This window comes from Cervus canadensis, chromosome 33 (genome assembly GCF_019320065.1).
Source record: "Cervus canadensis isolate Bull #8, Minnesota chromosome 33, ASM1932006v1, whole genome shotgun sequence".
NCBI lineage: Eukaryota > Metazoa > Chordata > Mammalia > Artiodactyla > Cervidae > Cervus > Cervus canadensis.
In genome coordinates this window covers 10465135-10480711 of record NC_057418.1, presented here as the reverse complement: position 1 = coordinate 10480711, position 15577 = coordinate 10465135, and the positions used below count along the sequence as shown (strand labels likewise).

The 15577-nt window shown below is 37.0% G+C and overlaps 1 protein-coding gene across 1 annotated transcript in view; it reads right to left on the bottom strand.

Annotated features, from left to right (window-relative positions):
- The window catches only part of PEX7 (peroxisomal biogenesis factor 7), an 89404-nt gene that overhangs the window by 29074 nt on the left and 44753 nt on the right, over positions 1-15577 (bottom strand). Inside the window, exon 8 of the mRNA XM_043457234.1 lies at positions 14424-14479. Within this exon, the coding sequence (XP_043313169.1) occupies positions 14424-14479 (56 nt within the window). The remainder of the gene's footprint in view (positions 1-14423; positions 14480-15577) is intronic.

Sequence of the window (15577 nt, the reverse complement as noted above, 5' to 3'; positions counted from 1 at the left end):
CTGCCAACAAAACGCCGGTAGGGTTGCCCACCACTGCCAAAAATCAACTACGCCCCCACTAGGAATGCATACAGGTGTAACTCAGAGTGTAAATGTAACTAGAAAACATGCACAGCAAGCCTCGGGCCCTATTACCTCCAAGGGAGGGTAAGAATGTTCTTCTGAAAGCCCAGGGAGACAATATGAAGGTTCGAGAAATCTAAGATGCACTGCAGGGAAGAAAATGTTCTGCCCAGGGGGCAGAAAGCCACTGGAAGGAGAGGAGGTAGAGAATGCCTGAGTAAAAGTTCACCTGGTGTATACCTTTCCTTTTCAGACATTTTTCAGTGAAAATGAACATACATTGGGTTGGCCAACCCGGTGATTACAGAAGTTTTAAAGAGTCAACAATTACGAAGACAGCAATCATGCAGGTCTAGGGCCGGCCCCAGTGGAGGGCACTGGCTTGTGAGAGCTGGTGTGCATGTCTCTTCTTGACCCCAAGTTTACTGACATCATGTCACACTGGTAGCTTGACCCTGCCATGCGCGGAGTACTTGTACCATTGAACTCCTACTTCAAACACTACACATCAGGCTCCCCCCACTCACCTAGATGGCTGGCTGTTAAACATCTATCACCACACCACCGGTCAGCCCTCACTGTTTTCTATAAATTGTTAATAAACTCAAATGCTGTCACTATCAGGTCTACACAAAAAAGAAGCACAGATAAAAAATACCATAAAAATACTATTACCTTATATATATATATATATTTAGAACTCAAGGCTAGAACTCTGAATTTCAAAGTTATGCACCGGAGAACATATTGACAAGGTTCACACTGTTTCACTGGAAACTGAACTCCAAGGATGCAGAGGACCACCAAAGGCCAGGTTGGGGCTCACTCTTTGTGTGGCCGTAAACAAAGATTATTACCTTACCCTTGAAGACTAGACCTGGACTCGGCCTCAACCCCATACAGACGCTCTTCTGTCACCATCCATTCAACACTAATAATGACTACAGTAGCAAAAACCTATATAGTGTCTGCTATGTGCCAGCATTTGTGTGTATCAACTCACCTAATCCTCACAACAGTCTTAACGTAGTAGGTACTATTACTATCTCCAGTTTACAGATATTCACACGTACACAGGAAGTAAAGGGCAATCTGGCTCCATAGTCTGTGGTCCTAACTCCTATGTTACCTGAGAACGTGCCAACCCACAGTTAGTCTATTCAATGTACAGTCAGTCTATTCAAATGTATCTTTCACCACCCCGCATCTGTTTTTGTGACTATGTATCTCCCACTATGCCAACACAACTGACATGCTTCAGGTTCCTTTATGTGCTTCTATTTCTCTTTAAGTCTTTGCTCTTATTATTTCCTCAGCAAGATACTCCAAACTGTTTATTACAATAGCTGGCAGATAACAGCCATTCTGTAAAATATGCCTAAATTTTAAAAGCAGAGTACAGCTGTACCATTTTATATCCAAAAAAGAGCTTAACAGTTCAGTTGGAAACATTAAAATTGCTGGTATGAGCAAAGAGTTTCATATAAGCTGTGGATAAGTACAGTTTGAAAACACTGGAATTAAAATGCACTTCAAATTTTTCTTGCAAAAAGAATTTAAGTCTAAAAAAGTCTAAAAAAAACCCTGCTGTTTGGTTTATTGTTATCAAAGTGCACTGATTTTAAAATGTTTTAAAAGTTACAATATTTATAAAACTATCCTGAAACAGAGAAGTGTTACTCCGTTTGAGACTAATCATTTAGCTTTATCAATTTATGAAAGTTGTATCTTTATCTGAGAAGTATTTGTTATATACATGGAAGAGACAAAACATCCTTCCTAATGAAGAAACACAATTATAGCAGCTTTTACTTTTGCTTGGATTCATACATATCTACTTTGTTGATTTCTGCCTGTGTTTATGAAATGATCTATAGGTATAAAACCAAATACTAGCATTTAGAACTCAAACCATACTTAAGTGTGGCTGGTACAGCAAACGTGCCTTGGCAGAAAAAGCAGTAACCTAATGAAGAGTATATCAGAAGAAAGGTAACACACTAACATCGATGATGATAACATTCATAAAAGAATGTAAATAATTCACTATTAAATATTTTAAAATTAAGTTCTATTCTGAGGGAAGTTTAGAAAGAACCAAATGCGCATTTCTATAGAATATATTGCCCATCAGCTGAAGGAGTTCTGATATTTTTTCCAAAAGATTGGAGTTTTTATTTAACCTAAACTATACTAAATAATTTCAAATCTATGTTATACATTACATTTTTAGATTGTTATTACTTAATTGACGAAACATAATGAGCTGCTCTACAGGTAAAGAAAGGACTTAAAACTTTTCCCAGTTAGATATGATAATCTACCCACATAAAAAAATATAGAACTTTAATTTTATAAAACTAAAATATCTGCCATAGCATCAGTTTTGATATAATGCCCACCATATAAACTGCTTTAAAAGCTTAAAAACTGAACAAAATATAAATTGACAAGTAAATGAAAATATATATTTGAAGAGTCTATGTTAGAGAAACTAGCCACACAGAATCTACATGCTATCGCTAAAATTATCAGTGCTAAAAACTAAACAGGTGACTGCTCGCCTTATGTCTCAGATCTTTTTTTTGTTTGTTTTAAAATAATTTTTCTGTCACTAAAAATATTATCAATCCAATGAGATTTAAAATTCTTCAGAGGATAAATTTAACTAACACCACATGGAGTAAAAATCTACCCAAAATGCACCTTTCCTGACCTTTCCAGTGAGTGGTCACCACTCACAAGTAATGAGAGACAAAAGTCAAACAACGAATTAGTACAATTAAAGTCATATTTTCAACATGTGTTGAGAGTTACACATGTGCATACATATATACATACATTAAAAAATTTAAGTTTTTCAAATCATTTTGATTTTTCTATTCATCTTCCTTTGCATAAGAAAGTCTTTGATAACCCTATACTGGGATATATGACTAGTAGCTTCTAGTCACATCCTGCATGAAGCTGGAACAGTAGTAGCTATGCAAGCAGGCTAAGCTGCTTCAGTCGTGATCTGACTCTTTGTGATCCTATGGACTACAGCTTGCCAGGCGCCTCTGTCCAGGCAAGAATACTGGGGTGGGATGCCAGTTCCTCCAAAATTATATGTTAAAATTAAAATCCTATTTCTGGAAGAAAAATGATTTTGTCTCTATATACTGCCAGTGAAGAAACTGGGTTCAAATCTTTTTTATTCCACTTCATATTGGGAAAGTGTTTCTCAATTTTATAGAAAAAAAGGAGAACTCCAGGGTTTAGATCTGACTAGGGCTACTGTCCTCAATAACTGAGACAAATAACGTAGAGAAATATGCAAACCTTGCAGAGTGAAGGAAGTGAATAAATAAAGAATCAGATGCCTGTGTGGACACTCAGCTGTCTGCATCCAGCAGAGAGCTGAAGAAGCGGGCCTGAGCTGGGCAAGAGAGGTCTGAGCTGGACAAGGGGGTGGGCAGTACCAGCTAGAATGCACACGTAAAAGTACACTGAGCCAGAGTTTACCAAGCTTAAAGGGGAGAGAAAAAGATTCCATGATGAAGTACAGAAAGGAAGGGCTGGGGAGGATGAGAAAATAAAAACAAAAAAGAAGAACATGGAATCCCTAAGGTAAGGAGTTTTAAGAAGGAAAGTCTGATCAACAATTCGAAATACAGCAACAAGGTCCAGTACGACAAGTGCTGACAAGTGGACTGGATGTGGTATCATCGAGGTCACTGATGCTTCTGCCAGAGCTATTTCAGTAAAGAAGTGGGGCTAAGCCAGCTTTAGGCTTAGGAGTAAATGGACATATCGCCCTAAGTGTGGAGGACTATAAGCTTTCAAGGATCTACAAGAATGTCTGAGAGCTGACAATTAAAATCAATTTTTAATTAAATACATATAAATTTAACATTATTAATTGTTAAGTGTTGTATTTAAACATTTCATTCAATTTAAAAACAATTTTTAAGTTGAATCTTTTTTTACTTTCCCAAAATTCCTAAGTAAGCATAATGATTGCCAAGAAATCATAATCCATCACAAGTAAGCCACTCATTGCAAGATGACTTCAAAAGCCAAAGCATACAAATCTTTCAAGGTAATTAGCCCTGTTGAATCAGTGATGTGGATCCATTTTATAGATTCAAATGAGATAGGCTAAGTAAGACCTCCAAGCAGAGCACCCTGGGACTGCTGAGCTTTTTATGGTCTTGGCGAATGGAGCTTCAGGGGGCTCTAATGCTTGGCTAGGGCTTCCAGGTGACTCAGTGGTAAAAAAAATCTGTGTGCCAACACAGGAGACACAGGTTTGATCCCTGATTTGGGAAGATCCCCTGGAGAAGGAAATGGCAACACCAGTATTTTCGCCTGGGAAATCCCATAGACTCCCATAGGGGAGTCGGGAGGGCTACAGCCCATGGAATTGCAAAGAGTCAGACACAGCTTAGCGACTATAAACAACGACAAAGCTTGGCTGAGAAACAAAGAGAACTTAAAGGAAAATACAGGACACAGGAGGAAGTTACAGGCTGAGGAGAAAGTCAGTAGAGAGTTGCAGACGGATGATACAACAGAAAGTAGGCATTTAACGGAAAAAAGTTCGGAAGGACATAGAAGGGTATGGGATTAAAACCACTCAGGTGCATGGGTTCTGACTGGCACAGAAGAAATGGGTAAGTACAGGTTTAGATAAATTTACAGGTTTGCAGTGAAAATTGGGGCTTCCCTGGTGGCTCAGATGGTAAAGAACCTGCCTGCCAAGACAGGAGACATGAGAGACATGGGTTCGATCCCTGGGTTGGGAAGATCCCCTACAGGAGGGCACGGCAACCCACTCCAGAATTCTTGCCTGAAGAACCCCCATGGACAGAAGAGCCTGGCGGGCTACAGTCCATGGGGTCACAAAGAGTCATACATGACTGAATGACTAAGCACAGCACAGAAAAAATTAAGATAATTTCTGTTAGAGCCCTACAATTTTTTTTTTTTTTAAAGAGAGAGATAAGGTGGTTTGCTGAAGGTGCAGAGAATAGGGCAGGGGAGGTGACTTGAGAAGTAAAGATTGGAAACCTAGATAAAGAATTAGCACAGTATTTTCAAGTATGTCCTTTTATGCAGTTCTTCAATCACTCTGGAAGCTTGTGAGGACATTCCACTTTCATAGTAAAGAAACCTAAACTCTAGTTATATAGACAAAATTGCCTATTTGAAGTCTTTTTCAATGATGTTAAAGATCTCACATAACCTAATTATGATCACAATCTTGCCAAATGTTTACCAGTGATGCTTCTGATCTTGCAGTATGTCACAGAACCAAGACCTAAGCCATCTCTCTCTCCCTAGAAGCACTGAATATCTATCCCCCAATCTCTAGTCCTGCTCAGGATTAAGAAAAAAAAAAACCCTAATTCTTAAAAGTGGAGAGAAAAAGAATCTATAAAAGTAGTGAATCACTATGTAATACACCCGAAACTAATACAATATTATAAATCAACCATACTTCAGTTAAAAAGTAGAGGGAAGACTCTGTGCCACAAAACTGCAATGATATCTGAGCATAGTTAGGTACTTACAAGATTTCAGAGTACTGCAGTCTGCATTCAAAAGCCCAGTCTGGACAAATATTCCTGAGACAAACCTACATCAACAAAAGTGAGGCATCTCCCAACTGTGTGTTTAGGGATACTTAAGTATATAGATAAAACAGGGAGTGGTCAGTAAAATTAAGATCATAATGACAATTCTGAAAAGCAAGAACAAGCAGTCACTAGGTTTTCCCCTTTAATTAGAAAAGGTCAGTGAAATGGATTTAAGATGTCCCAAGATTAATGCCCCCACTTCAGTTGTCAAGCCTGTGGCAATCAGCTTCAAACTCCAGAAGAGATTCTGAAATCCAAGAACTGGATTCTATATTCAGAAATCTCTTCTGAGCCCACAAGTGACACTATGTGAGAGAGAAGATTCCAAGCTCACTCTTGGTCTTGTTAGTCTCCCTGGAGGATCTCATGTTACGTAGGCCACCCACGTGGGGTTGACATCCTCGCCTGCAGTTTCTCTGACATACTGCATGCTCTGAGGCCTCCTCTTGTTTTGGGTAACCTGTTCCCTTCTTCCGTCCAACATTAATTCCCTCCCGACTGTTTGTTTGGCTTGCTCTTCTTTCTCTAAACTTATCTCCCTTTGATTGATGCATTCTTCTGGACTAAACCATCTAAGTTAATGGCCTTCAAATCCATGCTTACAGCCCTCACCTCCAGCCAATGATCTAGCTCCATAGGTGCAGTCTGGAAGAGCTTGAGGTGGGTGGTGAACAACTGATAGGTTTTCCTCCTGTCTACCATGTTGCCATTTTTTGGCTCCCATGCTAAAAATTCTATAATCACTTCAGACTATTTTATACAGACTATTACATTAAAAAATTGGTCATGGTATCCTTTTAATTGAGAGCTGGAAGACTTAGTGTGATTATACTTCCCAGTGTGTCTGCCTGCTTGTATTGGATCAGTCCAAAAAAAACCGAGTTAGGGCATGTAATTTCTCCTCAGGCATTGTTGTAATTTATTCTATTAGAATTACATTCCACACAAATAAAGTTACATAGCTTCTGCCATATCAAATACTGACTTAGAACTAAAGGAGAAAGGAATACTGGGTATTGAAGTAATGAGGCCATGTAAATCCAAACCTCTTAGTGTATCCTCACAAAAACCAATACAGGACAGCAAAAAGAACAAATAAAACTCAGGCCTTTAACAAATCCCAACTTGTAATTACACATAAAAAGAATAAAAACAGAATCTCAGTGAGCATTCTCCCATGTTCTAGATCTAAGCTTTACTGAACAGCAAGGGGAATTTGGGAAAAACTGAATAGAACAGAGAAGAGCTAGGATCAGGTCAAAAACTGATTTAAAGCTACCACCACAAAGAGAAAGTCCATCCTATGAGTGAAAATACTGAAAAAGCTTAGCATAGAATAGAGTACAGATTCCAAAGTGCGCAGGATACAAGGTGGTATTTTAGGAAGTTAATAGTTTAAAGGGAAAAGAAGACTAAAAGGAAAGAAAGCTACCAGTCCTAAAGCATCAATCCTGTACACAGATATGCAGAAACATATAAAGTCTTACTCACTGTAAAAAAAAAATTTTTTAATTGATGTCATAAACTCAAACAATTCACCTGAGAAAAGATCGCCTCAAAATAATAAATAGCAAAGTGTAAGAAAACTGTAATATAACATTCTAAATGGAACTAATATCTCCAAACAAGCATTTGGAGACACAAACAAAAAAAACTTGACCTAGATCAGTATAACATAATAAGAATTATATTTGATCTTTACCTGCAGTTCCTGGCACAGAGCTCCTAAAACCCCTGGAAATTGCCGAATAAAGGAAGAAGTGAAGTTGCTCAGTCGTGTACAACTCTTTGCAATCCCATTGACTGTAGCCCACCAGGCTCCTCTGTCCATGGCATTTTCCAGGTAAAAGAACTGGAATGGGCTGCCATTTCCTTCTCCAGCAGATCTTCCTGACCCAGGGATCAAACCCAGGTCTTCTGCATTGTGGGCAGATGCTTTAACCTCTGAGCCACCAGGGAAGCCCAAATAAAGGAATGTATTTGTTATTTATAAGGACTCCCTCTGAAGCACACCTGAGATTATGCTAATAAGGTGACTGAAGATGGAGTCCTTAGATAGTCTCATGTGACTCAAGGGATGGAATTTTCAGCCCCATCCACTGAATACCCAGAGAAGAGGAGGGGCTGGAAATAAAGTTCTATAAATCTATTGAACAAGATTTGATGAGCTTACTGTTGAAATTACTGGCAAGGATGGGAACCATAGTGCATCACTGGTGGGAATGCAAATTGGTGTAGTCAATATGGAAAACAGAAGAGAGGTTCCCCAAAAATTTTAAAATAGAATACCATATGATTGAACAATTTCAGTTCTGGATTTTTATCTGAAGGAAACAAAAACATTAACATGAAAAGATATATGTATCCCCATGTTCCTCGCAGCGTTATTTACAACAGTCAAAATGTGGAAACAACCAAAGTGTCTATCAACAGATGAACGGATAAAGAAATTGTGGCATATGAATACAGTGGAATACTATTCAGCCATAAGAGAAGAATGGAATTGTGCCAATTGCAACAATATAGATGAACAAAAACAAAAACAAAACAAGCTTACGCAGAGAACAGAGATTGGTGGTTGCCAGAGGCAGCAAATATGAGAACTGAGTGAACTGCTTGGGTTTTTTTTTTCCTTTAAATTTAAATAAAATAAAGGGAATAAAAGCATTACAAAACTTATAAGACCAAAGGCAACCACTAAAACAAAGCAAAAAAAACCTTACCTAAATATAATTTTTTAAATAAAAGAGCAAAAAATCAAATTACAACATAAAATATATCACATACAGGAACAATAAACAGAACATATGACATAATAATCGCAACAAAATACAACAGACTTGCTACCAAACATATTTTTATCAAAAAATATGAATAAGTTAAAGCTTCCCAGGTGGATCAGTTGGTAAAGAATCTGCCTGCAATACAGGAAACCCAAGTTTGATCCCTGGGTGGGGAAGATCTCCTGGAGAAGGAAATAGCAACCCACTTCAGTATTCTTGCCTGGAAAATACCATAGACAGAGGAACCTGGCAGGCTAGAATTCATGGGGTCACAAAGAGTCAGACATGAGTAAGCAACAAACTAAACTTGCATATTACAATAAAAAGATTTTTTATTTAGTTCACCAAGCAAAACCCAAATATATGCTCTATACGAGAGACATACCAAAAACAACATGGATCAAAAATACTAAAAGTACAGAAAAAGATATCTGGAAGATGGAAACAATATGAAAGCAGGAGCAATGATATCAATTAAGAGATAAAGTATAATTAAAATTAAAAACAACTAACTGTGTCAAAAGTAGACTCTCTTTTACGTTAAAAGTTTCAGTTCACTAAATGTATATTATAAATATCTATGCACCAAATAATACAGCATATGCCTTTATGAAGTCAAAACTATAAGAGATTCAGGGAGACATACACAGAGGCCCACTGATAATAGGATTTTTTAATATTCCACTCTTAGTACAAAACAGATTAAGTGAACTAAGAATAAGAAAGGATACAGATGATCCAAATAACATAATTACTTAGTAGAGCTTATGGTTACAAGGTGGCACTAGTGGTAAAGAACCTGCTTGCCAATGCAGGACATAAAAGAGACCTGGGATCAATCCCTGGGTCAGGAAGATCCCCTGGACGAGGGCATGGCAACTTACTCCAGAATTCTTGCCTGGAGAATCCCAGGGACAGAGGAGCCTGGTGGGCTACAGTCCTTAAGGTCGCAAAGAGTTGGACACAACTGAAGCAACTTAGCACGTACATATGCATAGTTATATATTTAACTTTACAAAGTAAAAGCAGAGAATAAAGCTTCTTCTCAACTGCATATGTAACATTCAAAAAATTGACCTTTTATTAGGTTCTCCCCCATAAAACAGATTGACTAAAAAATAGTATTCTCTGATCACAGTGCAATAAAACTAGAAATTACTCACAAATTTTCAAAAATTAAAAAGTACTTTCATATGGAAATTAAATAACTTCCTTCTAAACAACTCTTGGAAGAAACATGAAATACAAATAGAAGTTATATATTTTTTAACAATAATGAAAATATTATGTATCAGAATTCATGGGTTACAAATGAAATAAAAACTAGAAGAAAATTTATAGTCTTAAAAACCTTATTAACAAGATGAAAGAATAAAAATAAGTAAATTCCCAGTTCAAAATGTGGAAAAAGCCAAAACAAAGTACCAAGAAGGAAATTAAGGCAATAATTAATGAGGTACTGAATAGAAAAACATTAGTTCTCCTAAACAAATCAAAATTTTGTATGCTTAAGAAAAAAATAACAAAATAAACATACCATTAGATAAGTTGAAGTAAAATCACAAATATCCAAAATCAAAAATAATAAGAGTGAAATACCACTGAATCAGAAGAAATGAAAAAGTCATGACACTATAGACATCTGTATAAAGAAATGTAAAAAGCCATAGCAGAGGATAATTTCCTAAACTGATCACATTACAGACAGAAAGTTAAAAGAGAAAAACTCCCATAGGAGAAATGAAGTTATCAAGAAGTACTCCACAAAAAGACCCATGCCCAGATGGTTTCACAGGGAAAGCCTATCAAAGCTGCAAAAACCAAATTCCTTCTATGTTGTAAAAATTGTTCAGAAGCTTAAAAAATGTAGAAAAACTTAATTCTTTTTTATGAAGCAATTTAAACATTGATACACAAACATTTTTTAAAAGAAACAGGAAAAAAATCCCTACATAAACCCTGTGTGGTATGGATCCAGAATTAGGGTTATGATTAGAGACACACATATGATTAGAGAAACATATAGGCCAAAATCACCTCTGAATATTGATGTAAAAGCTCTAAATAAAATATTAGCGGACAAAATCCAACAAAATATCTTGTTCTATGTATAAGATAATGATATACAAAGAACAGGAGAGATTTACTCTAAGAATGCAAGGCTAATTTGATCCATTAATAAAACACATCATATAATAGCTCAAAAAAAAAATCATGATCATCTCCATATATGCTGAAAAAGCCTTCAACAAATCTTAAGACCCATTCCTGATTCTAAAAAAACAGTCAAACACTCAACAAAACAAGAGTTGATGAATACTTTCCTAGCATGATAAATACACTTTGTTTTAAAGTCAGCATCCTTCTTTAAACAGGGAAACATTAGAGGCATTTTTACTAAACACATCAATTAAGACATTATTTGTTAACACTTGTCTTCCCTTATAGCTCAGTTGGTTAAGAATCCCTCTGCAATGCAGGAGACCCAGATTCAATTCCTGGGTGGGGAATATCCACTGGAGAAGGGATAAGCTACCCACTCCAGTATTCTTGGGCTTCCCTGGTGGCTCAGCTGGTACAGAATACACCTGCAATGTGGGAGACCTGGATTCAATCCCTGGGTTGGGAAGACCTGGGTTCTCCTGGAGAAGGGAACGGCTACCCACTCCAGTATTCCAGCTTGGAGAATTTCATGGACTACATAGTCCATGGGGTTGCAGAGAGTCAGACACGACTGAGCAACTTTCACTTTCACTTCAGTTCAGTTCTGTCACTCAGTCGTGTCCAACTCTTTGTGACCCCATGGACTGCAGCACGCCAGGCCTCCCCGTTAGCACCAACTCCTGGAGTTTACTCAAACTCATGTCCATTGAGTTGGTGATGCCATCCAATCATCTCATCTTCTGTCGTCCCCTTCCCCTCCCGCCTTCAATCTTTCCCAGCATCAGTCTTTTCCAATGAGTCAGTTCTTCGCATCAGGTGGCCAAAGTATTAGAGTTTCAGCTTCACCATCAGTCCTTTCAAAGAACATTCAGGACTGATTTCCTTTAGGATGGACTGGTTGGATCTCCTTGCTGTCCAAGAGACTCTCAAGACTCTTCTCCAACACCACAGTTCAAAAGCATCAATTCTTCAGCACTCAGCTTTCTTCACAGACCAACTCACATCCATACATGATTACTGGAGAAACCATAGCCTTGACTAGACAGACCTTTGTTGGCAAAGTAATGTCTCTGCTTTTTAATATACTTTCTAGGTTGATCATAACTTTTCTTCCAAGAAGCAAGTGTCTTTCAATTTCAAAGCTGCAGTCACCATCTGCAGTGATTTTGGAACCCAAAAAAATAAAGTCTGACACTGTTTCCAATGTTTCCCCATCTATTTGCCATGAATTGATGGGACCAGATGCCATGATCTTAGTTTTCTGAATGCTGAGCTTTAACTCAACTTTTTCATTCTCCTCTTTCACTTTTATCAAGAGGCTCTTTAGTTCTTCACTTTCTGCCATAAGGGTGGTGTCACCTGCATATTTGAGGTTATTGATATTTCTCCCAGCAATGTTGATTCCAACATGTGCTTCGTCCAGCCCAGTGTTTCTCATGATGTACTCTGAATATAAGTTAAATAAGCAGGGTGACAATATACAGCCTTGATGTACTCATTTTCCTATTTGGAACCAGTCTGTTGTTCATGTCCAGTTCTAACTGTTGCTTCCTGACCTGCATACAGGTTTCTCAAGAGGCAGATCAGGTGGTCTGGTATTCCCATCTCTTTCAGAATTTTCCACAGTTTGTTGTGATCCACACAGTCAAAGGCTTTGGTATAGTCAGTAAAGCAGAAGTAGATGTTTTTTGGAACTCTTGCTTTTTTGATGATCTAACAGATGTTGGCAACTTGATCTCTGGCTCCTCTGCCCTTTATTAAAACCAGCTTGAACATCTGGAAGTTCATGGTTCACATACTGTTGAAGCTGAAGCCTGGTTTGGAGAATTTTGAGCATTACTTTGCTAGCGTGTGATATGAGTGCAATTGTGCAGTAGTTTGAGCTTTCTTTGGCATTGCCTTTCTTTAGGATTGGAATGAAAACTGACCTTTTCCAGTCCTGTGGCCACTGCTGAGTTTTTCAAATTTACTGGCGTAGTGAGTGCAGCACTTTCACAGAATCATCTTTTAAGCTTTGAAATAACTCAACTGAAATTCCATCACCTCCACTAGCTTTGTTCTTAGTGAGGCTTCCTAAGGCCCACTTGACTTCACATTCCAGGATGTCTGGCTCTAGGTGAATGATCACACCCTCCTGATTATCTGGGTCATGAAGATCTTTTTTGTACAGGTCTTCCATGTATTCTTGCCACCTCTTCTTAATATCTTCTGCTTCTGTTAGGTCCATATCATTTCCATCCTTTATTGAGCCCATCTTTGCATGAAATGCTCCCTTGGTATCTCTAATTTTCTTGAAGAGAGCTCTAGTCTTTCCCATTCTATTATTTTCCTCTATTTCTTTGCACTGATCACTGAGGAAGGCTATTCTTTGGAACTCTGCATTCAAATGGGTATATCTTTCCTTTTCTCCTTTGCCTTTCACTTCTCTTCTATTCACAGCTATTTGTAAAGCCGCCTCAGACGACCATTTTGCCTTTTTGCATTTCTTTTTCTTGGGGATGGTCTTGATCCTTGCCTCCTATACAATTCACAAACCTCCGTCCATAGTTCTTCAGGCACTCTACAGGTCTAATCCCTTGAATCTATTTGTCACTTCCACTGTATAATCAAAAGGTATTTGATTTACATCATACCTGAATGGTCTCGTGATTTTCCCTACTTTCTGCAATTTACGTCTGAATTTCACTTCACTATAACACTATTTAACATTGTAATAGAGGTATCTGTCAAGGCAATTAGATAAATCAATTAGGGGCATCAGAACTTCAAGATGTAAAACTATATTTATAGATGTTATGATCATGAACTTGGAAACCCCTAAAGAATCAATGATCCTTAAATGGTAGAGAAATAGGCTCTCAAACACTATTGCTTGGAATGGAAACTGGAATATTCCTCATGGATAGGAATTTATAACAAAACAGAAGATATATATTTATATCGTTACCTTTTAATTTAGCAATCCCACTTCTGGGAATATATTCTGAAGCTAATTCTCTAGTGATGTGAACATACGCACATACAAGGTTATTACTCATTGTGGCACTGTTATTTATAAAATACTTGAAATAAGTTAGATAACCATATATAGGAGAATAACTGAATAAACTATTATATATGTACATAAAGGAGTTATCATGCAGGATGAAAAAGATCTTTATGAATTGATACAAAATGATTTCCAAAGTACTTTCCTAGAATTCTAGAATAGCAAGTAAGTAAAAATGTTGTAAATGATAAAAATCAGGAGTTATAAATATAGAAAAGGAGAAAAAGTAGAATGAACCTTGTGTGGTGTGGGATCAGAACTCGGGTTATGATTAGAGATACATATATACATATTCATACATAGATACACATGTATACACACATACATACAGTCATCCACAAACATACATACGCTCATGCTTTTTTAATATCAATTTTAGCCGTAAGATTCATATAATTAGACCTAAGCAAATAAGATTTCACAACTTTTGAAATCTAAATTTTAAAAGGTACTAGCTAGTCAATCTATGGCATAGGAAGATACTACTTTAGGAACAACAGTCAGGAAAAAAGACTTAAACAGAAAGATCAAGCAAATCTTTAAATAATAAAGAATTCACTCATCCATGTAACCAGATCATAAAAACAGGAAAATATAATATTAATCCCAGTAGAAAATATTCTCATGTGTCCAGCTCAGATTATTTTTATATTAGCAAAATAAATATGTTATCCTTAATAAAAGTTACAAAGATGCAAATGGTACTTGGTATTTTACAATGAAACATATCAAAATCCATTTTACCTTACAGTAAAGTCATAGGAGCAAGAGGCCAGCACAGAAGCATGAAATGGTGAAAACTACAAAAGAAAACAAAAAAATCCTTTTTGAGGTTAACTGTAATTATAACATGGTACTTCACAAGATCATTCCCATGAATATTATTACAAAGTCTAGACAGGACTGTCAGAAGTACAGACACTACTATATGTCAAATAGACAACTAATAAGGACCTACTATATAGCACAGAGAACTCCACTCAGTACTCTAACGGCATATATGGGAAGATAATCTAAAAAAAGAATGGAGATATATACATATATACGTATAACTGATTCACTTTGCTGTACGCATGAAACTACTACAACATTGTAACTCAACTATACTCCAATAAAAAAATTTTTTAAGTATGCTTTTCCAAACCTTATTACACTTTAATTCAAGGCAAAAATCTTTTAGTCTTTTAAGTATCCACCTACAGGGAAAATGGTTGTTTTTACATTCTTCAAAGAAAGTCATTTCTCAAGCTTTTAAAATCTTATTTAGAATTAAATATTCCCTAAATGTTGCTATTCCGGAAAAATTAAGCACAATTTCATATTGGCTATCCAAAATTAACTTATACAAATCTAAAGGACATAAGTGTGTGATGATTCATACATATAATTATATAATTTACCAAACTTGTGAATACATTTTATGACTGCTATTAGCACAAGCATCAAACATTTTTTTTTTTTTTCTTTTTTTTTGTTTTTTACACTTATTCCCCATCCCGATCCCCCCTCCCATCTCCCTCTCCACCCGATTCCTCTGGGTCTTCCCAGTGCACCAGGCCGGAGCACTTGTCTCATGCATCCCACCTGGGCTGGTGATCTGTTTCACCATAGATAGTATACATGCTGTTCTTTTGAAACATCCCACCCTCACCTTCTCCCACATAGTTCAAAAGTCTGTTCTGTATTTCTGTGTCTCTTTTTCTGTTTTGCATATAGGGTTATCGTTACCATCTTTCTAAATTCCATATATATGTGTTAGTATGCTGTAATGTTCTTTATCTTTCTGGCTTACTTCACTCTGTATAAGGGGCTCCAGTTTCATCCATCTCATTAGGACTGGTTCAAATGAATTCTTTTTGACGGCTGAGTAAAATTCCATGGTGTATATGTACCACAGC